General features: G+C 40.8%; 1 protein-coding gene across 5 annotated transcripts in view; it reads right to left on the reverse strand.

The window, feature by feature from the left end:
• LOC147679996 (zinc metalloproteinase-disintegrin-like VLAIP-B) overlaps positions 1-20,482 on the reverse strand; it is a 242,830-nt gene that overhangs the window by 11,987 nt on the left and 210,361 nt on the right. For 2 of the 5 annotated variants that reach the window (XR_015300922.1, XM_086943535.1), the window contains exons 21-22: positions 15,978-16,043; positions 12,826-12,879 (exon numbers count right to left, since the gene is read on the reverse strand). Coding sequence is in view for 4 of the 5 variants with exons in the window: in XM_086943535.1 (XP_086799661.1) it covers positions 12,826-12,879; positions 15,978-16,043 (120 nt within the window). In the remaining variant the exon portion in view is untranslated. Of the gene's footprint in view, positions 1-12,825; positions 12,880-15,977; positions 16,044-16,616; positions 16,698-20,482 lie in introns of all 5 variants that reach the window. The other 3 variants (XM_086943537.1, XM_086943534.1, XM_086943536.1) reach the window with 3 other exon arrangements.

The raw sequence follows: 20,482 nt of genomic DNA on the forward strand, positions 1-20,482 counted from the left end.
GCCAGATACAAAGGGCCTGAACCATAAATGCTTTTATGGATGGTGCAGCAGGTTTTAAACTTTATCCTTTGTCGGATAGGCAGCCAGTGGAGTTTTTGCAAAAGGGGGCAGGATAGAGTTCTAGGCAGAACATTAAGTACTAACCTGGTTGCGGTATTTTGGGCCACCTGTAGCCTACTCAGTAAGTTGTCATTTGCAGATAGTAAAAGACCGTTGCAGTAGTCCAAACGGCTAATTACAAGGGCTTGGACAAGAGTCTTTCTGAGAGTGTCTGGTAGGAAGAGAAACACGCGTCTCAGGAGCTCAATTACCCGAAAGCAGGACCCAGTCATTTGATTCACGTGCTCCTTTAAAGACAGTCCTTGGTCCAGCAGCACGCCGAGATTTTTCACTGTTTGTTTGGGATTAGGGACAGGCCCCAGATCCGAGGGCCACCAATCTGGTGACCACAAAAGGGGGGCCTCCCCAAACAGCATGACCTCGGTTTTCCCCACATTACATTGGAGGAAATTGGAGGCCATCCATCCGGACACCACTTTCATACCCTCCGCAAAGGAATGTTTAATTGCAGGAGTAAGAGTATGGAATGGGAATAAAAGCTGGGTGTCATTGGCGTACAACACTGGAATAAATCCGTGTGCTCTCACCAGGTCAGCTAGGGGGCCACATACACATTAAAAAGCGTAGGGCTCAGGCACGAGCCCCGTGGGACACCCTTCATGAGATCCATAGGAGAAGAACAAAAGGAGCCCAAGCTAACACTTTGTGAGCGGCCAGATAGAAAGCTCTCGAACCATTGCAGGCCCAGGCCTCCAACCCCAACCTCCTGCAGACGACTAAGCAGTATTTTGTGTGATCAGGTGTCGAAGGCTGCGGACAGATCCTGCAGCACTAGAATCATAGAGCCCACTTTATCTTGTGACATCCTGATGGTATCTGTCACTGGGAGGAGTGCTGCTTCTGTGCTGTAATTGGGTCTGGATCCCCATTGAGAGTAGTCTAAGCCTCCAGACACCTCAATGAAATTTGACAAATAGATGTTAACATGTCTTTCTGTCATCTTGCTTAGATAAGGCAGAAGGGAGATGGGGCGGAGGTTGGATAGATCTGTCCAAGGGAGGGCAGAATTCTTGCAGATGGGGTTTACAAGGGCTTTCTTCCATTCTTGGGGTACCCAACCCTCTTCAAGGGAGAGATTCATTAACGTCTGAATCATAGGGCAAAGCATGTTGCCCTATGACGTGACTGTTTTGGCAGGTATCAGATCTAGTGGGGATCCTGTTTTGACTTGGCCCATCAAAGAATGGACATCACTCAGGCTGACTGCAGGAAAAACGGTCAGCGTACCAGTATCATGAGTAATAGAATAAGGGAAGGTGATAGGGAAGGTGCCCTTGGGGGAGGTGATCTTAAGAATTTTTGCATAGATCTGCTCTATTTTATTTTGAAAAAAGGAGGAAATATCATCGCACAGTGGTTGCGAAGAGACATCAGGGCTTTTGCAGGTAGTGGGCTTAATAAAATCCTGAAGGATCTGGAAATAAATGTAAATTGATACTTGTATAGCGCACTACTCACCCGCAAGGGTCTCAAGGCGCTTGTACGAATACCGCTGTGGAACCCATCCTGGCTTTCCCTGTGAGGCGTCCACTCCTGGGCACCCCCAAGGTGGAGGCCAGGCATCCTTAGCGTTGTGGGGGCCGTTGTGGAGATTAAGCAAGCTATTGCCCAGAGCTGCAGAGTGGGACTCCATGATTGGAATAGGCACCGAGGCGAGAATTATCAGGTCTGTTGAATTTTGAGCCCAAGACCCGCCGAGGCGGGGAATTGAACCCTGGTCTCGGGCTAGACCTCTGCATCAGGGTCTGCCGCTCTAACCATTGAGCCACACTTCTCCACTGGAAGAGTACCTTAAAGGAATTCCCAGCCTCCGTCAAATGGGAAGTAAGATAGTTATTCCTAGCCACATCCACTGCATGAGAGTGGATGTGGCCTAATGGCTACAACAGTCAACCTCGAAGCTGGGAAGACAGGTTTGAGTCTTGGCAGGGAAGCTCAACATCCTGCGATTCTGGGCAAATTACTTAAACTCCCTATGCCTAACAAGCAGAATGCGTCCATCTGTAATGCAACCGGGGCTCATGTAAAGTGCTCTGAAACCTTTGGGTCCTGTTTGCACTATATAAAACTAAATTTACACGTTTGTTTGCACCCGTGATGAAAGTTTCATTTTTGATGCTAAACCCAATCTGGCTAGTTTAGTAAATTGGACTTTGGGCCAAAATGTACAGGTTTGTGCTGATCTGCCCTGTTTTGCGAGTATTATAATGATATTCCTAGGAAGTTCCTGGTCCCCCTTTTGAGGGATAGGGGCTTCCTAGGGGTTAGACCAGCATTACTTTATCTCCAAGATGATGAATAACACTTGGGATATTTTTTATATTGCTAATTGTTTAGTTGCTGTGGTTCACCTTAGGAAAAAGACATGCTACATGTTGACTGAAATTCAAAATTTTATATTTTTATGCAATTTTATCAAACTTTTTGATTAGCTCTGAAGAATTATACATTTACACCTGATGCTTTTTATTCTTTAATTTTATCATTGCTCATATGTATTGTCTGATAATATGAATTTGTTTCATGGATTTTTTTTATTGTACTTTTATCATTTTAATTAATCGAATAAAGTGTTTATATCTGTCTGTCTGCCCGACTAACAAAATTCACATACATTCCCAAACACATGCTTTTGTGGTAGAATTATGTATAAGTAATACATATAAAATGTATTATGTTGTAAATAGTTTGTATGATAATGTTGCAAATCTACTGCAGCACTATTAGCCCAAACGTGATCATTTTGTAATTGAATTCTACTTTCTTACTTCAAAGTATTCAACTAATGACATTGTAAAATTCACCATAATCTAATTGTAGCATCAAAATAATTGTTAAGGTTCTAAATAAATGGAATGTTGCAGTTCTGGCGTTTAATTCATTATGCTAACATTATTTAATTACAGTACAATCATAATGTACTTCTCTAGGATAAAAAGCTACTATATTTAGAATACCGCGTTATCTTTATAAAGCTATGTTTGTATGCTCCAATGCGATATGAGATGGACCAATTTAATATTTTCTTTTGTGCTTTATGTTTCAATACATAATTGTCCTGGTGAAAACTTGCAACTTAACAAGACAGTTCTCTTACTGGGCACTTATAATAAATTGTGGAAAGCAATAAGTGATGTCACAGTGCCCCATCCTCTATGGTGGAACCTTCAGAAGCTGCAAGAGGAACTGTGTACGTTTGTTTGGATAAACTGAGGCACAGAGGCACATTAAACTCCTATTTCTGTGACGCACACACTTTTGTCATGCACCATCTCTCTAAAACTCAGAGGGAAGGTGCTCACCAATTGGTTGTCTCAACAGGGGGTAACACAAGCCCCTTTAGCCATTGTAGTGCATGTTGGCCCCCAACCCCTGAGGGCCCCCTGAACCCTTCAATAGGGAACCCATTTACCTCCAAGGCTGATGAATATCCGTGGGATAGGGGAGACTCAGAGGGCCTCTCTTTACATTCTGCAGGGGGCCTCATTATTTTGTGTTGGAACACTGTGTCTCAGCCCCAAAAAACACTAACCGTGCCTTCGTGGAGAGCCCTCCCAACAAAGACCAATCCCGGCTCTGCTTGGACGCTGGCAGGCAGAAGCAATAGAATACCAAAGTAGTTTGAGGCAGTGCTATAAATGGGGGTCAAGAAGAGCACAATCCTTAAGCACCAATAGGCATTAAATGACTCAATAGTCACAATACACAAACACATCAGTCCAATTCGATGTCTTGAGATCTTCCTTGTTAGACAGGATAACAGAACCAAAAGTTCATATTGTAAATTTTCTTTATTTGAAGGTACGTCATGTAGATTCAACAAAAACAGCCGACAAGTGTTTCGTCAGTACCATCAGTTGGTACAATGACTTTCTCAAGGCTTAACAGGCAAAACTGCCAAAAGATGAGTCGAAGTCTTTTCTCTATAAGAATATAGATTAAAAAGCAGGAACCTAGTATGTATATGGTGAGGATGAGTGCCAGGACTAAGATATCAATCGGAAGTTAAGGTCCCAGGCAATGGTCTTAATAATAAAAAGGCTTCACCCTAACCGTTGTAACGTTCCACTATGTAAATCTGGAATGGTGATCATCCACACAGTGTAATATATTTGGTGTCAATGTGGCGTTCGGGATTGTAAACCAGAAATAAAGAAAATTAAAGCCCCGACACCAATTAGAAGGGACAGCAAGGTTGCGTGAAGTACCGGAATTGAGTAAACGGTGGCAGATAAGCAGATCGCAAAGTGTCAGCAAACCAAAGCGCTGTCCCAAAGTCTCTAGATGATGCAATTAAGCAGAAAGGTCCGCATAATAACTATACAACGCACAAACAATAATGTGTGGAAATGACATCAGCTAGTGTTCTGATTTGTTTTGATCGTATTAAAATATTTGTTTCCCCCACACTTAAAAATTGAAAAAAAAATGTGCTTTCTTAATTTGAAATATTTGCACAGTTCATTTACAGACATTTAAATTTAGCTGTGGGCTAGAAAAAAAACTTTATCCCAGTACCCAGCAAGATTCTTGCATAAATCCTCGCATTTGAAGTTAGAGAAAGAAAAATGCACACAAAGCTCTCGGAAGACATAGCCTGACATTTGACCTCTGTTTTTAAATGCACAGCAAATGTAACAAGATAAGAACAAATTTAAAGGTCTGTTTAGAAAAAGTGAGGACTTGTGGAAGAATACACTGACTGATTATGAGCAAGCTTTGCTCCACAGAAGGAGCAAAGACATGCCGGACAGCCTAAAACAAATAGAGACAGCAAATAGAAAGCCAAAAACATGAATTACAAATCATAAAGCCAATGGTACGCAATTGGCACAATACATTCCCAGTGAAGCTTGCAGAATGCCCACAAGTAGTCTTTTTGTAACCAGACAACTGAGCTATTTGGTAGGCTTCGACCTAAAAAAGATAAACATGGTAGCCCCGTGCAAAGGCGGGATTCCTATCACAAAAGAATATTTAGGGGCCTATTACATTGGAGGTCGGAGGCTTTCCGACCCAATTCGTAGGTTTCAATTCTAGCCGGCTGATTATGTTTCAGCCGGTTGGAATTCAAATCCACCAGTCATTCTGGCTGGATTCAGACTGTGCGCCAGCCCTACCCGTTCTACTGGATTCAGACTGCCTCATGGAGCCCGTCGGCCAGTCAGAAACGGCACCAAATCCCATGGGGAAGGCCTTTTTGCCCTTTGGATTACCATGTACGGTTTCCATCATGTCAGAAAGCGTGTTTGGGAGCTCCCAGCAGGGGCCCTTTGTGTGTGCAGCCTCTGGTTGGGCACCCCTGTTGATCCCTGCACTCCAAGGTGCCTGCCACTAGGTGCAGGGATGAACAGCACCTTCCATTTCCCTATGGGTGCATGTATTATGGCCAGTTTATGGCTGTAATGCATGCTTTCATAGGGAAATGTAGGAATGTGACCGAACAGTGTTCGGTTACAACCTAATTCGGCATTGGGGACCACTGATCGGGGGCCGGTTGGTCCCAGGACCAAGACTTTGTCGGACGGTTTTAAGTCTGTCCGACATCGTAATAAGGCCTTTCGTATTTTTTAGAGTAATTAAGAATAATGTTTTCAGATGTAATCCTTTTTTTTATTTGCTGAATATGCACCACTTTACAATCTATATCTGGCAATGCTGTTTTTGGAGGGGTAAAAGCTGTTATGTTTCAGCCACGAGGCAGCAAGTCAAAAGGGACATTTTCAGCCACTCCTAGTGATTAAAACAACAAAATGTTGAACTATGACATTTTTTCTATGTTTTAATACTATAAACTTGGGCAGAAAAATGCCAGCACGCAAATGAAATTGCAGGATTAGCTGAAGATGTCAAATGTGATATGTGGCTACTTGGCAATTTTGAAACAAGTGTGCTTATTTATTAAAGCTGTATGTAAAAAGGATTTTGAAAGTCTTGTTGGAGTTGTGTGCTCTACTAAAGACAATGTTCCTGCCATCTTGTGCCTCTATGTTTTCAGAAGGTGCGCACCTAAGTGCGGAAGTACATTTGCACTTTTTCTTTTTTCTCCACCGTTGCAAGTAAACATTGGGATTCTAAAATGACCCTTAAAAATATCACGGATAGTATAATTTAGACATACAAAGGATTTTTTTTCTTTACACATACGAAATACACTTAGATGCACAATAACTTTAAAAGAACAGTCCTATTGAGTTAAACGTTACTCCTTTAAACAACAGTTAGTTGTACTTCGGGATTTTAAAATAATGTAATTACCTGCTTAATGAGCCTCCCTTTTGGTTTGGTTTTTAAATCATAGGCAAAGTGGCTTCTGGCCCAGGACCCCCTCAGAGCCAGCTCTGTTCTGCAGAGTCTTGCCCTGTAGACCTTGATTAATTCTTAATCCCTACTATGCTTAGGACGAGCCCAGCTCATGATGAGCGGGGCTCATCATAATGGTCGCGGCACTCCCACGCATTATTGATTCCCCACCTGTGCGGGAGAATCAATCAGTGGGCACAGCTCCACAGTGCCTAGTGACGAGCTGGGCTCGTCACGAGCACCGCGGCGCTGCCCCCCCCTCGCGCAGTGCGTGAATTACCCCCGAGGCAAAGGTGTTAAACAGATTTTTTAAAATCCCATTTTTTAGGTCTCACCTAGCAGCGCGCATGCGTTGCTCTCCAAGACTTATTGTAAGGGGCTTCAGAAAGCTCACCACATTCACACTCATGCGTCATTGTCCTATTGCATGCTGTAACCCACATGGGCGCCATATGTTTTGAATTATCGTGCCCAGCCGCGTGCGCAATAATTCAAAAAGCATGGCTTGCTGTGGCACGCGCACCACTCGTGTGTTTGTTTTGTTGTTTTTTTTAGAAGAATGTGAACTTTGCTGGCTGTGCTGTTTTGATCACTCGAGTACATGTCAGCGAGATCAGGGACGGTTTGTTCGAGATTCACAATAGCTTTTAGCACAGAATTAGCAACTCCCCAGCACGCTTTCCAGCCTGCTTGAATAACACGCTGTGTTCTAGCTGAGCACCATCCTCCGTGGGAAGTATGGAATTCAGGCACAAGTCAGGGGCGAGCTGCTCCCAACACAAGAATCTCATTTCAACGTCTTGCGACTGCCACAGGCTAACACAACTGTCAAACGCGGGGCCTAAAATCCCAAAACCGGGAACCGGGGAGGTGCAGTCTGCTTAAAACAAGTTACCAATGCGCCAAGTCTCATGGAGAAAAACATACAATACGTTTCTGAATCCTGGGACGTATTTGAATGCCAGCCTTTAAGATGGCTCGAATCAGAGCACACGGTTTGTGTCACAAAATGAATCACGGCTCCATTGTGTCAAAACTGTTCATTTCATCATTTTCATAGTTGGCAATATCAAATCTGGTTCAAAAATACATTTGTGATTTTTTATCCTCATATAACTGCACTTTTCCATTTGTAAGTTATTGCCTACAATTAAAAAGCAGGGGTTTAATTGATTCCCATGACTTTCTCCTGTAAAATAATTGTATCACTTAGCCACAGTTGATACAATTGCTCTTTCAGTTTTCAGACTAGTAGCAAGTGTTGAAGCAAGTTAAATGAGGCAATTGGAAACAATTCTTTTATAGACAGCACGCCTGAGACCGCTTAAAGTTTGCAGCTGCTTCAAACATGAGTAACTGTTAAAACAAGCATTAGCATATCAAATAGGTCTCGCCTTTGGGACCTCATATGTATTTAGTTATGCAGCACAATCTCCTTACTGCAACAACATTAACTGTTGCAAGGCTAAACACTTATAAGGTCCCAAGGGCGAGACCTATTAGCTATGCCAACGCTTGTCTTTAGTTTATTTTTAATGTGGATGAAATGTGAGAGTCTGTTAAGACATTTTGCAGAGAAATTATGTGTTTATGTTTCATGCATAAAAACAATTCTTTTAGATAAAAAGAGGACTGGACATATGAGAAACGGGAGGGTGTCACAGACTATTTTCAGTAATGTTTGTGAGCTGCTGCTCTGTTATAATATTGAAAACACACATCACTATTGCTGAATATTAGTTGTATTAAAACAATGGGGTTGACACAGTGAGTCAAAGGACCTGGGTATCAATTTATATATAAAAACAAAGTGGTCCTTGACACAACTCAAAAAACCAATTGATGTAGATCTTATTTTTAGGATAAACAGATTTAATCTGCAACTGAGAAGAGGAGATGTATTATTTGCAAGAAACGCTATTAATGCAACAAACCCAACACAAACAAATCAAAAGAGAGTTATACTTCATCATTCTTTTATATAACAAATTTATTTACATATTCCTAAAATAATTGATCAAAAGAAAAACTGTGAGATGCAGTAGACAAGAGAAAAGGGGTGCTCAAGTGAATTGAAAAGAGAAAAATAGCTCAAAGGACAAAGTTAAGATAATTATGTACAACTAAAAATACAAATTTTCCAGTTGAACAACCAAAGGCCTACCAATACACTTATATATATACAAAATTTTGCCATACAAGACGGGGACAAGGGCAGGGAAAATTAAAGGTGTAGGCCTCAAAACGATAGGGACATAATTGTCGACGTTTCGACCCTAACGCAAAAAAGGGGAAATTCAAGGCCTCTGCTGCGGGTCTTCTTCAGAAATATGGTCAGAAGGGGAGGGCAAGAGGACCTGAAAGGTAATTATATTCAATTAGATTTACTGATTGTATAAAAGAATTTCTAATTAATTCAGATAATTGTGTTGGGTACATTACCACGGGTAATGTGATGGGGTCACGTCAATGCGACTGGACGGGCCACCTAGAAGGAACAAAAAGACTGACTAAATGCCCATCTCCAAAAGGCACAATCGTCCAGTGTCTGTCAAACCCATTGACAGTTGATTAAATAGACCAGACTTCCCTATTAATGATGTGTCAATTGATATCCAAAGGAAGATTGATAATTGGTTGCACAAATTTACAGGGGAATCCGGGCGTTCGTACGTATAGTTCTAAACAGAACAAGAGGGTGCCGGGGGCCAAGGATTAATAGCTTGCCACACACCCAATATTTAATCAGCTAGGTCATCAGGGTAAGGACAACAAAAATCACTCACCCAAGCCTTTATCCAAAAGTGACTTAACAGAGAGAACCAATCGCTCATAGACAATCATAAAGAACCCGGTAAAGGCAAACGAAGCCTGATGACTGGAAGGGTCCTGTTGTGAAATAAATATGGCCGGGGTCAGTGTTACTCTAGTCGGGGCTTCTAATTACATCGATACCAAAGCGAACATCGAAAGACATTCTACAGGTGATTACCTGGATCGTATTACTCCGCTTAAGGATTATTCCAAAAGACCGCCGAAAAAGGGGGTTCACAAACGGCAAACTCGAGCAGCGTCTTGCCGAGGTTTCCAAAACAACGAGGCGTGTCCTGTGTTACACGCAATGTAAGGTCACATGGTCTCGGGCATTTTCCACATCTTTAAGAAAAAAACTTCCAGGCAGAGATAGAAAAAAGACTGCTTGCTTCGTGTCCACCATTTCAAAATGGAAATTGACGAATGATTGTACACCCAATCCGCCTTCCATTTCCAATAAATATTCACAATTAGTTGTCTGAATATTACCCAATAGATAAAGAAAAGGGGTTTTGAAAAGAGACAGTTCCTCACGCATCTAGGCTTAGAAAAACGAGCCTACTCGAAGCTCCAAGGATATGCACCGAAAAATCTGCTGAGTATAGCATGGCTCGAAAAAAGGGATACAGCCAGTCAGAGAGCTTTCATAGTGTGCTGAATATACCATATGCAATGAATGGTGCTTATCATGGGCAAAGTAGATAGCTTAGTACATGTACCACAATAATCAAGTGTATTACAATTTGTACATCTTTATAGACAAAAACATGGCTAATAGATACCATGGTAAGGTAGTTCTTTTTCAAGGATTATCTCAACAGACTACGTGAAGACATTAAATATACAATACATTACTAAATAAAAAATGTCTGTATCTACTTCCAGGTCCCTAGACAAAAGGCACGACATGTAGAATAAATTACACATACACAATTATACAAATGTATACAATTCCCTAAGCTAATAAACATAAAAGCAGTACCATTAATACATTGGACAACAAGATAGAGATATACATAATATCATGACTAACAGTTGTTAGTAGATTGTTGTGGTATCAATGGTGTTCACCAGTATGCTTGACTAAAAATCTCGAGGATAGAACAGTCAACCATTATGGATTGAAGCCCGAGACCATGTGACCTTACGCTGCGTGTAACACAGGACACGCCTCGTTGTTTTGGAAACCTCTGTAAGACGCTGCTCTAGTTTGCCATTTGTGAACCCCCTTTTTCGGAGGTCTTTTACAATAATCATTAAGCGGAGTAATACGATTCAGGTAGTCACCTGTAGAATGTCTTTGGATGTTCATTTTGTTATAGATGTAATTAGAAACCCAGACTAGAGTAACACTGACCCCGGACATTTTTATTTCACAACAGGACCCTTCCAGTCATCAGACTTTGTTTGCCTTTACCGGGTTCTTTATGATTGTCTATGAGCGATTGGTTCTCTCTGTTAAGTCGCTTTTGGAAAAAGGCTTGGGTGAGTGATTTTTGTTGTCCTTACCCCGATGGCCTAGCTGATTGAATATTTGGTGCGTGGCAAGCTATTAATCCTTGGCCCCCGGCAGCCTCTTTTTCTGTTTTTGTTGGGTTTGTTGCATTAATACAGTTTCTTGCAAATAATACATCTCTCCTCAGTTGCAGATTAAATCTGTTTATCCTAAAAATAAGATCTACATCCATTTGTTTTTTGAGTTGTGTCAAGGCCCACTTTGTTATTAGTTGTAAACACATTTAGAATTTGGATCATAAATTAAAAGCTGTTCCAAACTTTCAGCCCAGGGACCCCAAATTCCTTAAGATGTCATTGGTTTAAAGCGCAAAATTCAAGAGACTGTGGGGCACATTATCAACAAACAGCGATGATTATCGCTAAGCGCGTTTAGCGCGGTTTTTCTCATCACCCGCCATCGCTGGATTTCATTGCAGAGATAGCGCATTATTGTAAATGCTTATCTCCAAGGTTATAATAAACCCAGCGATAGTGGGGAAAAGCGGGAATATCGCATGAAATCCAGCAATAAAAATTCAGCAATAGGTAAATCATTGATAATAGGCCATGCTGCACTTAGCCTGACAATCCACCTCCTATAGGATAAAATAGCTAAGTCAGGAATTTTGCAGACGTTAGTTTCCAGTATTAATGGGGGCTTAGCGCGATTTTAATTGTCGCTACGCGGGTCCAGGGCATCGTTGTAAATATCGTGAAGCTGCGTTAGAGATTTATTTCTGTGAAGTTATGTGAGAAACGCCTACTTTGCATTTCATTAGCAATGCGATGCAAGGCATTAGTAAAATGGGTGCTAGCACAAGGAAACACACGCTAAAGCTTGTTAGCATGTCCTGGATACTACTGCAATAAATTATCATTGCTTTTTGGCCAAAAATGGCTGCAAAAGCAGCAATAATGGGCTTGATAATATGCCCCATGGTCTCTCTCAGATCATCCTGTCTCCTATAGATACATGCTCCACCCCTCTACTCACCTTTTTACATCAGTTAGCTGGACTACTGATAGTGAAAATTAAAATAATTGTGCCTTTTTGAGGGACCTCAACGGCTGGAACGGCTGAGGTTATTGTAAAAGTCTTGTACTTCTTAAAAACAGGAGATTGCAGTCAATTTGTGTTTTGCTCTGAAAACTATACCTAGCGTTCCTCAGTGCTTGCAAGTACTTTGAAGTTGCAGTAGAAACAATGGCAAAATGAGACCCCCACGTACCGGTGCATCCTAAACTATACTTAAAAAACAACTGCCATATTTCACATGCTTCATAAGACTTTCACTTCTCTGTGTTCACTTGTCTCAGGGCCAAAGTACTTCCAACAATTACTATTTTCAAATTGGAAGTTCAAAACGATACATTTCACATGTACATTCACAGTTCTGATTTTTATAATATGCGATGCCGATTTTAGAAACACCTAAGGCCCATTTGAGATAAGCCTTCATTTAGACAAATGGAATCCGAAATGATATCCATAATGTGGTTTGAAGATTAAACGAACATTATAAAGTACATACTTGTCGACTAATTTCACCTTGGTTGCTTTACTACTGTCCTATTTGTTGACATACATTAAATAATTCACAAAGTCACGGTTTGCCACTCACAATGCTCACAAGTTTATATAATCAAAAGCCATTAAAGAGAACAAATAACATGAATGGCACAAACTGGTATCCTCGTCAAGCAATGAGCAATTTATGACAGATAAAGCAAACTTATGAGGCAGACGTGTGTTTCAATAAGAAAAAGAATTCCTCTATGTATAATCCAATGATAATGTATCGATAATGTCTTTACCGATCAATGTCGTGATTACATAACGGAATAGTCACAGTTGGCTTAAATCACAAACATTTTTAGTCTTGCAAATTATTTTTATGATTCAAAACCCTTGGATTTACTCTCCTAATCTCAAATGATAGTTCAATGTTAAGATCTGAGAATGTATCGGATTCTAAATCCTACCGTGGTAGATATTCTGTTGCAGTTATGATTAGGGTGGAAAGTCAGTGCCCTCAAAGGAGAGTGCTCAAATCTAGATGTGAAAATCAGATTCATCATTTTTAAGCTTACCTTTACTGCGTTGGCACCGAAAGACTGGAGAGAAGGTTCAGGGCTGGGAGAGGCCTGCATAGAAATTGACAAGCCAATAATAAAGGATAATCAATAACTGATTCACTGATTTCAGCTGCAGCCTGGAACTATTTTTATGTAGATCCCTCAAACCAGCTTGGATGTACCATTCTACTCCTGCCACTGATCTTCTACCCTAAATACAAATATTAATGCAGAACTTCCTTTTAGCTCTCCTGAAAAGCAAGATTAACATTTACGAGATCTATAGTGTCATCGATTTTTTATAAAAAGACTATGCTGCAATCAAGTGTGGTTTTTCTTCTAGAAACAAATCACCATTCACTCTTTTGTTATATTATTGATATCAGATGACTACATTCATGGATTTTTCGTTGCCTGTCAATTTCAAGTGCAGCAAATTTGCACTTTTAAATTTAAGGTTTCACACTAAATGTTTGGTATGAATGTCAATTGCCACAGGTGTAGGTTTCCAGGATAAGGAGAATACATTTATATCTCCAGAAAATAAAATAAATGTTATTGTGTTTCAAAATACCAAATTGATATCTCATGCATTGCAATGCATGTTAACTGACAATTCAAAGGAGGTAGTAATGTATTTGCAAAACGAAAGAGGTCCACTTGGTGACCTTTCCCCTTTGAGGATGTAAAGATAAAAACAATTAAAATGTTTGTTGAAGAGTAGGATGTGGTTCAGAGAATCACTGACAACTATTTAACTTTAAAAAAGTAAGTGTGTTTTTTATATTGAAACAAAGCACAGCTTTGTTTCCTTTAAAGAAAATGGACTGCATTTGTATTCATGGAAAGTTTGCTTCATTTGAAAGCAACCGCCATGCTGTTCTATTGGACCCATGCAGCCACCATTCCCTGTGATAGTCTCCAATTGAAGGGTAGTAATTTGCAACCTATCTCCTTAATATTTATGAGGAAGGTCAGTGTGCGACCCACTGTAATTTCGATTTTTAATAACTGTCTTCCTAGGCTATAGGTCAGTTATTAAAAATATTTACTGGTCACAAAAATATTGATCAGAATTTACAACGAGTATTTTGAGGCCAAATATTCGTATATCTGGTCCATTGTGTTCTTATGACAAACTGAGATGCATATAAATCCTTTAAGAATTGGGTCTAGTACAATGAACACACAGGTACCACTTATAGGCAGAGCAAAAGCATAATGAGCAAAATTGGTAATTGGCAAAGAACTGATTTAATTGCCTCTTTGTTACAAGCATGTGGCAATTTCCATTTGCAGAAGAGTGAAGGAATATGGATTTGCAAGTACCATGCAATGATTTAAGGTTTTCGAGTCCACGTAACATTTTTCAACTTCCCATATAGGAGAAGCAGATATATCTCCGATAGTGAAATTTTTTAGCTCATTTGATAGATGTAACATTTGCTGTTACTCCATCCCTGGGTGGTTGAGAGTGGCCACAATCCTGGAGAGCAATCTGAAAGGTGGTTGTATTGTTTGCATTAAGGGATGAGTACGTGCAGAAAGTTGCCCAGTGTTGTAGTTGTTGCCATGCTGGTATTGATGAGGAGGGAACAGAGTTACACGAGTAGCGTTGGGTCCATAGCAGAAAGGGAGAGTGGTGTGCAAGTGGGTAAATAGGATGCTGGGGGAATACTTGACAATACTAACTGATGTCTACCATGCTGGCTGAGTGACGTCGTCACAGGACGAGCTAATGAGTAGGATTCCTGTGACATATGCATTGATGGGCCAATTCCAACACAATACAGGTCAATGATGGCACAGTTTCAACACAATACTAATCATGATTAGGCTCCTAGGTAATAGTGGCTGTAGGGATTCCTGCAGTAGTGGGCAGAAAGTCTCAAAATTATGTTGTTAGTTTTATGATTTTGAGTCATATTAAGTTATTTTGTTTCTTAACTTGTCACCTATTTGCCGTACTACTCTCAATACTATTTCACAAGAGATAGACGACAGGATTGCACAGGAAAACTGTAGTGCAGTAAAAACACTACAGATAATGGGTTACAGACCTACAGCTACGAATGATGACCTGAACCACTGCATCAACAGAAGTAGAGCATCCATAATGACTTAGCGATGCAGTATTAACCTACATTTCAATTTACTTATCAGCATGCATACTAATTGGTATTTATGCAGTGATATTGTGGTCCAGTCACATATAAGCCTTTTGTGGTATTTACTACAGTTTCCTACTTACATGAATTCATTGCGAGCATCATAAGTAACCACATTTTACTATCACCAGAAGCACGCCCTATTTGGCATAGTTTTTACTAATTGCATAAAATATGCATATCTCCATAGCTAATTACATCCAGCCACAGGTTTGGTATAAGCAATTCTCAGACTTATACGGCTGTGGATGAGACATTGGACACGGGTGAGTCTTTGGAGACAGGGAGAAATGCTACCAAATCCCCACTGACTATTGATCCTAAGGACACTCTTTGCACCATTAAGAGCATCGGGAAAGGGACAGTTTTTTTAAATTATTTTGACTTCTAAAATCCTTTCTGTCCAATTTAAAGTGCAATTCTATAGATCTGAATAAGTTATACAAGCATATTTCAAAGACGTTGGTGCTTATTACAAGAGGTCCATAAATTCTGATAACATTGAAAACAGCTAAAAATCTCTGTGTGAAAGACCCTGTAAAAACACGCAGGAATCATGCTCCAAGTTATTTCCCCCTCTCCAGATTTAATGGGATTCCCCTCAACAATAATTCAATGGTGAGGAAATTATAGGGATTTCTGAGGTACTGTTCATTGAGTCTATTATTAACTTTCACCAACAAAAGTGTATATACACACAAAGTGTAATTCAAACTCATCTGCGAGCCTTTTTTAACAAAGGGGCAAATCTTTGTAAAATGGTCGACCTATCGTATATCGCTTGATGGGCCAACAATATTGTTTACTTAGTCGGGTAAGGTTTGAGATAGTATTCCTCAGAAACGCAACTGAAATCCTTGAAAATAGGTACAAGTAAAAACGTTTGTTTGGGTTAACTTTGATCTAAGCTGTGAAATATTTTCTTGAAATCACCATTATTCTGCTAGAGCACTTAATAAACAATTGAAGAAAAGTCAGAAAAACATACTGGTAACTCACCACAACATACTGAGGGCTGGAATATCCAACTCTGGTCTGCTGATGGCGTCCATCAGAGGAGTGCATCTGTTAGAGAAACCCATAATTCAAAGGTAAACAGTAATGCAATTCAAAATCAGAAGGTTAGATTACTTCTGAGAAAACACAAATTCAAGCTTTGATTGGAAAACTAGCTGTGTGCATGCGGATTTGTGCCCAAGAATTCTATAACCCCAATCAAAGAATCCATCATATCAATTTATTGAGAAACATCTTCACCATGGCCAGGAAGACCTCATTGTGAGCCTTAGGGCTGGGTGAATTTTAAGTAGCCCAAAACAAATATTTGAGCACATTTTTTCTTCAGTAGGATGAATGAAATGCTCTCATGTTTTCTAAATGTTTTCTTAAGTAATTCGTTAAAAGGAAACTGCATTTGCTTTTATATTTTATGACAAATGTGAACTCACTTGGTTGGATTGGAAACTAGTAAATTATTAGATAACCTGTGTCTTGGGACAGCTCCACAGCTCATTTGCAACAAAGATACATTCTCCCAGCCCTTGGACTACAATGTCTCCTTATGCCCTACGTGATTGATTGCCATTGGTGTGGGAGGAGAGACATGGTACAATGATGGCTTTTTGTGTTAAAACTTACAAAAGAGATTCTTGGTTTATCAGCTTGACTGGGAGGAGTAGGGGATGGGGGAGGGAAAGGGAGAAGAGCCCTGGTAGGCAACTAAAAAGAAATGCAAAAACTTAACAGCACTGAAAATAGAGAAACTTAAATAATAGGCAAAATCAAACAGAGGTAGCTACTTCAGTGCTACTAATGTACAGATGACAAACTGAGCTCCAGGAACATAGAAAATGCATTAAAGGACAAAACCCAGTGCTTAATTTGAGCCAGTGGTCTCAGGTGGGGCCATTGGCACTCATTGTTTAGCACTGCCACTTATTTTCCTCATCAAAATTTCATCTACAGCAATAGAGAGAACACAGGGAAAAAGAAAGAGGAAGAGAAAGATGGAAAAACAGACAATGGGGAAAAGGTTATTTAAAAGAACCTGTAAGAGTGAGTTCTAGGAGCAGGGTCGGTCTAGTGGAAGACTAGGAGGAATGAGGAGAAATCAAGACTAAGCAGCCTTGGTATTAGCTCCCCATCCTTTGATAGCATCATCCACAGACTATTGAGAAAAACCTTGGCCCCAGAACTTAACACTGTTTTAAGTGGATTGAATTGAGAAGTTAACAAGTAAGAGTTTGCCTCCCTCTGTATGAGTAGTCCCTTATTCGGACTAAATTCCTAATTCACAAATAATTCTAGGACTAGCCAACATATTTAGGGCATTCAATGACTTCTTTGAGAACTCCGATTTATAAACACATCGAAATAAAGAAAGACAGCAGGTGTACAATTGTGTATGTTACTTTAATTCAAATGTTCATGAACATGTCACAATTTACTCTCTGCTTTGTTTTTTTATAGACACCATAGTTTATTTTTCCTGTGGAGAATCCCAATCCCCTGTCCCTCATGATAAAATAATGTAGGCAAATGTGCGTGAATTTACAGAATGTTTAACAAATGTTAAACTTTTGGTGAATACCCACAAATCTATGAATTTGTGGATGTTCACCAATCTTTGTGGGTGAAACCACCTGTTAACTCACAGTATTTGCAAAGGCTCATTTATGTGACTCATGAACATGAATTTACTTTTATTTTAAACACCTATTTCAGGGGTCTTCAAACTATGGGTAGCAACCCCCAGGGGGGCCATGGAGCGATGCAAAGGGGGTCGCCCATTCCCAGTCACAATCCTGCCCAGCCCCAAGAGCTTCAGCCCCCCTCTTCCCCCGATCCGGTGTCTCAGTCCGGGCTGCTGCAATGCAACTCGAGCTGCTGGGGGCTCAGCTGGGCAGTGTCTGGAGTCTTATCTACGGCACGCCTGAGTTTTTCACAGGTCTATAAAGACCATTTGCATATTTACATGCCTTTGTAAACTGGTTACAGAGGCTTAGTGTTTTTTTCCTGGTTACAGTACCCCCTGGTTCCCCACTCTGCCTTTTCCTTACATTTGTATTTTACATTTACTGCTGTAGTTTGAGAATGCATTTCATGAAAAGGAATATAAAGTAGGGTTGCCAAAAGGAAAACACCTGCAAAGACCTCCTCTTGACACTAACTAGACTTATAAATAAAAAGGTATGTATTCATTATTTATGTGACTTTTCTGTCTTTGTTCTCTTTAATTATCAGTCATGGATCATTCAAGCAACCCAAGAACACAATTGAAAGTGCTTTCTATTTATATTTACTGTTTGAAGGATGCACAGATAAGTGCTTAATATACAGCTTTAGGTGACTGCTTGTTTTTGTACCTACTGGGCAATCAAATAATTTTACGACAACTCGAACCATAAAACTGGAAGTTTGTTGCAGGATCAGCACATTTATTTCCTCTAGCCTTGATCCCTGATTAATACCATAATAGCAATAGTTTAACTTAGATCTTAAATCCTATGCTGCCGTCAATAACATGCTGAGCTACTTCAAGTGTCTGGGAATGCACCCTGCATTCAGACAACTCACTCATTCTCGCCCTTCACTTTCAAGCTCACCCAGTACTCATAACGATCATCATGCACTCACACCATTCACCACTCACCCTGAACTCACAGTGATCAGTCTGCACTCTCAATGCAATTGCGCTGTTCACGCTAGTGCAGTCAAACGAGCACACTACTCACCCTGCACTCACATGACACTTCACTAACCTGTCCCCCTCACTGCTCAATATGCAACTCATTCAAACAAGTCCATCAGTAATCATACATTCATTCGTCCCATTCTGAACTTGCATCAGCACCCACATTCATATGGGCACCTTACTCACCCTGCAGTCACTCCTCTCACCCTACTCTCACATTGTTGCATCGCTCACTGTGTACTCACATGGGCACTCGTCACCCACACAGTGCAAAGGGTTAATATGCCTGCTACAAAGAATATGTGCCATGCAGATCACAGAAATTAGTGTGAGTAAACTATGAGTAGCGCGATAAAAAAAAATGTTTGTCAGAAAGGTGCTATAGAGAGATGAGGTGCATTTGTTGGTGAGTGGTAGTGACGGAATTCATGGAGAAGAAGGAAACGGGGGTGGGGCACCAAATAAAACTGTTGCACTGTGTGCAACTAGTGTTAGGGCCAGCCCTGGCTGGGAGTGTTAGCCCTTTCCCCGAAAATCTGGTCTAGTGGCTCCCAGCTTCTGCCTATTATTAATATTTACATTTGTAGTGCGCTACTGTTACCAAAAGATGTCCTGGGGCTAATAACCATCTGCTGCCTGAAGGCAAATGAGAAACACATAGAAGGAGAATGAGAACCAGCCAAATGGGGTAACCTACAGAGCATAGAGAAAGGTTTTTATATCTTCCTAAAGGATAATAGATTCTTGGTGGAGCGAGGCAAAGGAGGTGCAAGTTCAATAACTGCTTGGCCTGCACCAAAACAGCGAGACAGACAACTCATGCCTTCTTGAATTAGGAAACAATAAGCTGAGTGGCGCAGGCCGAGAGAAGCATATGGGTCCGACTCGTATGCTTGGTGAGGAGAGGATGAGAGAGGACAGCAAGGGACTGAGAGAATTTGATTGAAGAGGTCAGGGATGAGGAGAAATGTGAATTGCCGAAGAGAAGTGTGGACACGCAAGAAGAGAGTGTAAGCCAAAGGTTAGGGCTTCTGTTAGAACAAAGGTTAGATGGAACAGATGAATGAGGGGACTTGAGAGGTGTAAGATACAAATAGACAAAAATTTAAATGGAGAGACGAGGTGAATGAGAAGTGCTGAGGGGCACGGGGGGTGACGGGGCAAGAGAGGCCATGAGATAAATGTGAGAGACTGTTAGAGATGAGGGCAGTGAAAAGACAGAATGGCAAGAGGTGATTAAAGGTGAAGTGAGAGGTTGAATGGGGAGAGTTCAGAAGTTGTAAAAAAGGGTGACAGAAAATGGCCTGCAAAGTGAGAGAGGGATCCGGTGTTAGGAGAGGAGAGAGGAATGGAAGGGAGGGGGTGAGATGAAAGCTGTATGGGTAAACTGCTTCACTATGCACAAAACCGCCATGGCTTTAAGGGACCCCTGCTTCTCCCGGCCAAGGCCAGGTGGGCTTCTAATGTGGTAGCACGTATTCCAGCGGAGTGGAAGGCCCTTCACAAAAGTTGACTAGAAATCTTTCTGATGTTAATTGCTGTATTTTGATTATAAACAGGTACTGATGGGGTGAAATCTTTCCTCAGTGTTAGTGTGTGTAAAACATTAAGTTCAAAATAATGAAGCAATGCTATCTCAAAATTAACGGTACAAAAGGGGGTGGTGATGGACGGAGCATCTGAATCAATCAAACACTCACACCCAGTTAAAAGATCTGGGTTTAGTCCATCACCGTTCTTTAGCCCACTCTCCCACCCCAGTTCAGACATGGCTATATGCAAATCAGTCTGACCCTGTGCCTCATGGGAA

The sequence above is a fragment of the Lissotriton vulgaris genome, chromosome 11, assembly GCF_964263255.1.
Source record: "Lissotriton vulgaris chromosome 11, aLisVul1.2, whole genome shotgun sequence".
In the NCBI taxonomy this organism is placed as follows: Eukaryota; Metazoa; Chordata; class Amphibia; order Caudata; family Salamandridae; genus Lissotriton; species Lissotriton vulgaris.